The sequence below is a fragment of the Hemiscyllium ocellatum genome, chromosome 25 (genome assembly GCF_020745735.1).
Source record: "Hemiscyllium ocellatum isolate sHemOce1 chromosome 25, sHemOce1.pat.X.cur, whole genome shotgun sequence".
NCBI classification, from domain to species: Eukaryota; Metazoa; Chordata; class Chondrichthyes; order Orectolobiformes; family Hemiscylliidae; genus Hemiscyllium; species Hemiscyllium ocellatum.
This window is the reverse complement of record NC_083425.1, coordinates 25,695,137-25,703,931: the sequence shown is the minus strand read 5'-3', so window position 1 is coordinate 25,703,931 and position 8,795 is coordinate 25,695,137. Positions and strand designations below refer to the sequence as shown.

The following is an 8,795-nucleotide window of genomic DNA, read 5'->3' as shown; positions in this document are numbered from 1 at the left end:
GTAAGATGGTGGTGCCAGGTTGGGAGTGGGATAAAAAGGTGGGGGTGGGGAGGAGAAATTGGGAAACTGGCAACCACACTCTTCAACTCTGAACTCCAGCATTTGCAGTCCTCACTTTCTCCCAGCTTAAGAGTTAAATGATTAACAAGAGTAAGAACTTTAAATGATTTTTTTTCCACTGGATCCAAATTTTCCATCCACAGGCAATTAACATCGCAGCTGAAATAACATAGCACTAACATCAAATGACAAACTCAAGCTGGGATCTTCTAGTGTGTACAATGCAGTTATTTTTGCTCCTGATCCCATTGGTTAATGCATTGCTGTACAGAAACCAATCCCATTTACTCAAAAGAACATAATAGCTATTCTGTTGTGGCTTTATCAACTACTGACAGGCTTGCTTCAGTCAGCAGCTGTCATATGCCTAGAATGAGGTGGAAAATAATAGCAAACCCACACAAACTGTTATCTGCATATAGTTTATTAATCAACTCCCCCTGCAATAAACAATAAACTATTGTAGTTTACTACTGATATGACAAAGCTTTTAAAAATAATAGGTTGTCAGTGAAATCAGCGATAGTACCAAATAGGTTTTAGTACTGATAATTCAAAAATAAAACCATGAAAGAAAGACCTGTCAGTTTATTTCATTACTTTCATCCAAAACAAATTACACAATAATAAGAAAAAGTGAACCCAATACATATACACATACAATGTAGTACCTCTGTGGTTAAATGTGTTTGGGAAAAGCAGAGAAGAGAGCACTTCACAGCTGGAGTATATTTTAGCAACACAAGTTCTTTAAATATTTGGCACAATTGGATTTATTAAAAGATTTAGCAAAACAGGTCATGTGCAAACAAAATCACTTTAGTGGTAAGTTTCAATTTATTTCTTTGCGCATTACATTCAATGACCAGTTTAACAGAGAACCTTTAGTTTATTTTTTGAATATTTAAGTTTCTGCTCAATTCTCCCAATTCCAGATTATCCACATCAGTTCAGTTTACAGAAAAACACCTTGTATTACATCTTTTCAGTGGTTTTCTGCATCAACAGCGACTGTACCTACCTACGCATTTTGCACAATTAGTGCGAAAGAACAAGGTTTTCACATGTCCTTTACCCATGCACTATTTTACTGTACATAAACATCACTACCAAAAGATACCAATTTGTTGAATGTTTCTAACATTTTATTTTAAAACTTTTACCGGTTGCAGTTTTCTTTAATTATTTAAACAATAACCATCAACTGAAGTTAGTGTATAGAACTATCTCTGACCTATGAAGAAAAATATTTTGTTGCATTTTTCTGCTGGTATGGTCTGGTCAGTTTCTTCCAACTAACCTCCACTGAGCAAGCCAATTTTAAAGGTAATCAAATTGATTTTTAAAAAAGATACTTAACTTAATGTGTTCTTCAGTTTACATCATGGAATAGAAACAACTTATGTACACTGACTTCTCTTGATAAAACACATGAGAATTAATTTAGTGTTGAAGCTATATTACATACAAAACATACAGCACTGTCCTCTAATCTCACCTCAAGTCTTGTCTACAGAACAATTGTGTCAACATCTGAACTGCTCCCCAAAATAAAGTATTAATTTTCACATTTCCTATTAAACATGCCATTAATGCAGTGTGCTGGACTGTGTGCACAACTGTCATCTTGAACATGAGCAACGATCAACATGCTGAACAAAAGCACTCTAGACTAGACCAAACATTTCACAACACAAAACATTTAAGTGGCACGAAGATGTACATGATTACGACGTTGAAGATAAATACTGTTCTGCACAAAAGAGAGTGTTTTATGGCAATTTGCCTAATATATTCCAGCATTCATGGTAAGTACCATGACCAATCACCACATAATAGCTTAAATTTTCAAATAAAAAATTTAGGCTATAAAGCAGCACGTTGTGCAACATCAGCAACAGGAAGACACATTCCTGAAAAATGCAATTCCCTTTGTCCAATTTTAAAAGGATCAAAGAAAATTCTGTTCTTTCTGCATACTACATTGAGCTGTAATATGAATTATTGGAAAAGAAAATTAATATCACAAGGCACTACGGATTTCTACCTTTTGAAAAGTATTCATCTTCAGGGGTGCTTTGTATAGAATAATGCTGCATTAGAAAATTAAGGAAACAAGGCAACAAAAGATTGAAATCATTTCAGGGTGTCAAAACATTTAATTGTACACTAAAGCAAACATTTAATTTTGCATCAACAAAAACAAAGTTTAGTTACTAGAATTGTCCATGGAGGATGATTTGGCCAAATTCACCACCACAACTAAGGTTAAGAAATGTGAGATCATCTCTCAAAAAAATTGTGTAATTCCATAACATGCTTCTTTATGAACACTTTATTGCTCCTTGATAATACAAGTAACTTTGCATTTAAATTAGCAATTTAGTGGCATATTATCCAACTAATTGGAAAATGCTAATTCATTACTAGGTAACTGGCCGAAACCATTTCCAGCAAATGGCACATGGAGCTGCACAAGTGGAACCCAATGATTAGATGTAGTGGTGGTGCTATGAAAGTACAAGCAACAGGATTAGGTGGGACAACTGTGGACCAGAAGCATTAATACAATTCCAAGGCAGGCATAAAAACTGTTAAAGCAACATACCTGGTATTTTTATAAGCAGTTTCCGGCAGATGTCGTGGACATTGCCAGTTAATCTGCTTGAGGTGCAGTGCTACACAATGCCCAGTGGAAACTCAAAATTATACATTATAGGGCCCAGTTTGCATAGATTTAACTAGATGCCTGGATGTTTCACACAGGAGGACTGCTTGCCTACTCACTGGTTTCTTATCCTGCTCCAAAACAGTACTGGGATGGACACTGGAACAAAATCTGAAGTGCATTCATAAACGTGTTGGTGCAAAATGTGACTAGTTTATTCCAATGTGAAAATTTGAAATTATAAGTTGGTACTTCCATTTTCTGTAGAAGGGTTACTTTAATTTCACTTATTCCAAACTGAGTCAGTTGAATAAAATATTCTTAGGAGAAAAACTGCTTTACTTCTGCATTGAAGGATTATGTTACTGCAATTTTGAATTCCAAAACATGCATTTATAAACATAATTATTAATTATCTGATGCATAGTGGACCTTAAATTTGTATATTAATACTGAAAAGTCTCAACAGTGTAACCAAGAGTTATTTCTATAATACACTGTCAGAATAAAATGCAGCATTTGTGACATGGTTTAATTTTCAAAGTTGACCATGCAATATGATTTAATTCTATGTATATATAGAAATGTATAAGTACCCTTCATAAAAATCTTTAAGCAGGATATTTCATGGGATATTGAGCAGAGGTAAGCAGCAGGCATGTCCATATAATCCTAATTAGCACACTTGTCTTGAAAAGTTAAACTAAAATCTTTGCCTCAGCAAAAGAGGGTTGTAAATTCTCTATCAGAACCAGCTGGTTGGCTGAGTGTGGTTATTCCGTGACTTGAGATGGGATTGTCCCCTCCTTCAAATATACTATGGAATACATTCATATAAAATACATGAAATGTGCCTTGATGAAATGGTTTCCCTTTGGGGAGTGTTGCAGGGGAAAAGATGGCAACTGTAGACCTCTAATTTGTAATGGGAAAGCAGTTAAGCCTTAGAAAGGTTAGACAGTTTAGATATAGATGGAAAATGCTACACTACCTGGCCCTTATTGTAATGAACTTCAAATTTGGGTAGCATTTTCCATGACTTTAAAATGTCCTAAACTGCTCTGCAGACAATTAAGTACTTTTGAGGTAAAACTATTGCTGTAATTCAGGGAGATAACACTTGGATGTTGGGACTTGTAGTAATGTTTAACCCTATAACAATCTTGCATGTGTTATATTGGGGTCAATTCAAAGTCAGCCCCCAATTAATGAAGTGCAAGTGGTTTAACATGTGATAACTGTGAATGGCAGATTTCAGTGACAGACTCAAACAGATCAATTCTAGATTATGTACCAAAAACCATCGTGCTCTGGTCATAACTACTTTTCGTTGAAATATATGATGGAATAGTTAGGAAGCATAATGTGTATTAGTATTCCACAGTGAGCAATGTACAGTTTATTTTAATGTTCAGAATTAGCACAGTATTAACAGGTTGAGATATTCTGTATTTCCTTGTGAATGTTACAGAAATTGTGATGAGAAAATTAACTGCTATCCGTGAGAGAAATAAGTTTGCACCCAAATAGTTGGTGAAACCCAGCTCACTCAGGTAAAGGTTGAATGTATCACAGACTACATGAATGCACAAAATTTTTGAAATTTTCCACATCAAAATCTTAAAGAGTAGCACCCCAGGGAGGATAGAGGAGGAAGGAGGAAGCTAACCAAAAGATTGGAGCACCTTAGAGATTCCAAATAAGGCTGAGTAGTGATACAGGAAGCAGACAAGCGACTTCTTCTAAAGAGAGAGTCCTTTGGTTCACTTAGTGAACTGGCAAATATTAAAATAGGATTGTTATCAGCATGTACTTTTCATATAAAGGTAGCACAAACATAGTACTTGCACTGTTTAGGAATGTGCATAATATATGGTTAATTCTGGTTGAATAAAACATAAGCAGTGAGCCACTATGAGTCGTTGCAGATGTTGCTGGCCTATGTGGATTAAAGAATTTTGGTTACAGCCTTTATTACAGAATATATCTTGAGTCTGTGGTGTAAGAGTCTAGTGCAATCCTGCCATAATTCATTAATGCTGTAAGTTCTAGGACAGATAAAGTCATCTCATTCTCCAAATCTTTTTTAAAAAAGCAAATAATCCAGTCTAAATAGGCCAATTCTACACACGGATTTCATCCTCTTCATCCATGAAGGTAAAATCTTCATCTCCTTCGTTCACAGATTCCTCTTTGAAAACATCTCTGGATTCAGCAATATTTTTCATACTGTCTACATCTCCATGACTAACTCCCTCATAAACTGATCGCCTCTCTTCTGTAGTCCCAGATGCCAAACTTGACATGGAGCCACTATCTTGTGATAAGTGGCTCCCAGATGCTGTGCTGTGTACAACACTATTTATGTTACTTTGCAAGGTTATTCCTGGTACCGTAGGCTCCTCTACAAACTTCTCTTTGGCCACATTTTGTGAATTAGAATAAGGTCCTTGTCTGTCATCACCAAAACCAAGATCAACATCATTTTCCCAAGTATCTTTTTCCATAACACTTAAAATATCACCAAGCATTGAAGGACCAAGATCAACATGAAAGGACATGATGGATTCAGCATGCTTTAGTGGAAAGCCACCAGTGGAAAGAGAAGTAGGAAGGTCTGTAATATCTCCAAAATCTCGCTCATCTTGATATTCTGTACATTTATTTTCAATAGTGTTGGCAGCTCCATTGACAGGTACATCTTCCATCTGTTCACTTGCAAGCTTTTTTATTGGACTTGATGAAAGGCTCTTGGCCATCTGATTAGTTGGCTCCATGGTCTTATCATTGAGTTGAGGCAAAGACACTGCATTTTTCACAAATATTGCCGAATCACTCTGTGTCAGTGTCTCTCGCTTATCAACACGTGTTACTGACTGAGAGCGTTTGCTGCTGCTTCTGAATTTCCGAGAGAGAAGTCCTGGCTTGGGTGTCGCTTCAGCAGGAGCAGCAGCACCTGCAGCTCCAAATGTGCTAGAAAGGAATGAAGTGTCTCCAAAGACATCACCTCCACGACCTACATGCATCGTGTGCCTGAAATCACCAAGAGGAGCACTGATCATGTCTGCAGTCAAGTCTACACGAGAGCGTCGTTTGGATTGATTGGAGCTGGCCACAAGCTGCTTCAGGATCGGCATCTTCCAGATTTGAAAGGAACACAAATATGATGGAATTCTGAAACTTAAAAGCCCCAATGATCAGGTTTTGGTCTTCAAATATAATCCAAATGAAAACCAGAATCAATTCTTTACACAGATGAAAGCGGATGTTCAGTCTTTGATCCAACCACAACACAGAACTGGTAAAACCAACTTGTCACAAAATTATAATTCATGAAATGTTACATTATCTCCCATTACAGCCGTTCTGTGTGCCAATAAGTGCTTCGGTATTCCAATGCACTTGATGCACCTAAATGTAAAACAAAAAAAACATATTTCAATAACATTTAAATCACAGAATTTTAAGTTTAGACAGGACAATTGAAAACAATTTTTCAACTAGACCAGGATTAAACTGAATAATCCTTAAACTTACAACTGAAGTTCCTGATGAAATTTTAAATTCTTGAATTTGCTAGCAAACACTTGTTAGCAACACTTCAGAATATTATACGACAGAAAAATAGATTGGCAGAACCACTTAAGGTGTCATTCAACAAACTGAAAAGACTTATCACATTTTCATTTTTAAAACTGCAGATGAGTGAAATTGAGATATCTTGAAAAGTGTCCATATTATAGAGATGGTGGCTCTGGAAGCCTTATAATGCATAAAGATGGATAAATCCCTGGGATCTGATCAGGCATATCCTAGAACATTGTGGGAAGCTGGGGAGGTGACTGCTGGATCCCTGGTTGAAATATTTGTATCACTGATATCCACAGGTCAGGTGCCAGAAGACTGGAGGTTGGATCACATGGTGTCATTAGTAAAGACAATGCTAAGGAAAAGCCAGGGAACTACAGACTGATAAACCTGTCGTTCATGATGGTAAGCTGTTGAAGGGGATTCTGAAGGACAGGATTAACATGTATTTTGAAAGGCAAGAATTGATTAGGGATAGTCAACATAGCTTTGTGCATGGGAAATCGTGTCTCACAAAATTGACTTTTTTTGAAGAAAGACGAAAAGGATTGATGAAAGCAGAGCGGTAGATGTCATCCATATGTACTTCAGCAAAGTCTGACAAGGTTCCGCATGGTAGACTGATTAGATTGCATGGAATACACCGAGAACTAGCCATTTAGATACAAGGTAGGCTCGAGGGTAGGAGACAGAGGGTGGAGAAGGAAAGTTGCTTTCCAGACTGTCGTCCTGTGACCAGTGGTGTTCTGCAAGGTTTGATGTTGGGTCCAATGTATTTTGTCATTTTAAAAAATAATTTGGATGTGAATATCACAAGGATGGTTAGTAAGTTTGCAGATGACACTAAAATTGGCAATTTTTTAAATATATAGAACCCAAACAGTGTGTAAACAGGCCCTTCAGCCCATTAAGTCCACACTGAGCCTCCAGAGAATTACCCATCCAGACCCATTCCCCTATTTACCCCTGACTAATGCATTAACCTACACATCTCTGAACACTATGCACAATTTAGCATGGCCAATTAGCCTAACCTGCACATCTTTGGACTGTGGGAGGAAACCGGAGTACCCAGAGGAAACCCATGCAGACACAGGGAGAAAGTGCAAACTCCACACAGACAGTCAATTGAGGCTGGAATCGAACCTGGGTCCTTGGCACTGAGGCAATTGTGCTAACCACTTAATCACCGTGCCACCCTATCCATGCCTCGGACAGCGAAGAACGTTAGCTCAGAATACAACGGGACATTGATCAGTTGGGCAAATGGGCCGAGGAATGGCAGATGGAGTTCAATTTAGATAAATGTGAAGCGCTACATTTTGGTAGGGCAAATCAGGGCATTAGATACTTAAATGGTAAGCTGTTGGGGGAGTGCTGATGAACAAAGTATCTTGGAGTGAAGGTGCATAGTTCCTTGAAAGCAGAGTTGCAGATAGACAAGGTAGTGAAGAAAGCATTTGGTATGCTTGCCTTTACTGGTCAGTGCACTGAGTATTGGTCATGTTGTGGCTGTACAAGACATTGGTTAGGACACTTTTGGAATAGTGCATTCAGTTCCGGTCTCCCTGCTACAGGAAGGATGTTGTGAAATTTGAAGGCGTTCAGAAAAGATTTACATGGATATTATCAGGGTTGGAGGTTTTGAGCTATAGAGAGAGACTGAATAGGCTGGGGCTATTTTGCCTGGAGTATTGGTGGCTGAGAGGAGACCGTATGGAGGTTTATAAAATCATGAGAGGTATGGATAGGGTGAATAGGCAAGGTCTTTTCCCAGGGTAGGGGAGTCCAAAATTAGACGGCATAGGTTTAAGGTGAGAGGGGAAAGATTTAAAAGGGATCTGAGGGGCAACTTCTTCCAGACAGATGGAATGAGCTACCAGAGGTGGAGGTGGTGGCTGGTAGAATTACAACACTTAAAAGGCATCTGCAAGAGTATTATAGGAAGTGTTTTGAGGGATATGGGCCAAATGCTGACAAATGGGACTAAATTAATTTTGAATATCAGCATGGCTGAGCTGGACCAAAGACTCTGCTTCCATGCTGTACAGCTCTAGGACTCTATCAAAGACAGGGATGTTATACAAACAAGGACAGAACAAGTTGGGAAAAACTCAGTAATTCAAGAGAATGTTTCAGGTTGATGACCTCCAACGGAAGATCATCAACCTGAAAAATTAACTCTCTTCCTGACCTCCAGGTTTGAGCTATTTTAGTCCTTATTTCAGATATTCAGCAATTTTTTAAATATATAGATATTATGAACCATTGGCTAGGTCTATGCTGAAATATTGTATTCAATTCTGGGTACTGCACTTTAGGAAAGATATAAAGCTTTCAGTAGACTGTAGAGATTTTCTGGAAGGATACAATGGAGAAAGTGGGGACTGCAGATACTGGAGAGTCAGAGTCAAAAAGTGTGGTGCTGGAAAAGTAGAGCAGGTCAGGTAGCATCCAAGGAGCAGATGAATCAATGTTT

General features: G+C 37.9%; 1 protein-coding gene across 3 annotated transcripts in view; it reads right to left on the bottom strand.

Annotated features, from left to right (window-relative positions):
* Positions 1–517: 517 nt before the first annotated feature.
* The window catches only part of cdc42ep4b (CDC42 effector protein (Rho GTPase binding) 4b), a 32,031-nt gene continuing 23,753 nt past the window's right edge, over positions 518–8,795 (bottom strand). For all 3 annotated transcript variants that reach the window (XM_060844932.1, XM_060844933.1, XM_060844934.1), the window contains exon 2: positions 518–6,139. In XM_060844932.1, coding sequence (XP_060700915.1) covers positions 4,852–5,865 — 1,014 coding nt within the window. In that variant the 5' untranslated portion in view covers positions 5,866–6,139 and the 3' untranslated portion in view covers positions 518–4,851. The remainder of the gene's footprint in view (positions 6,140–8,795) is intronic.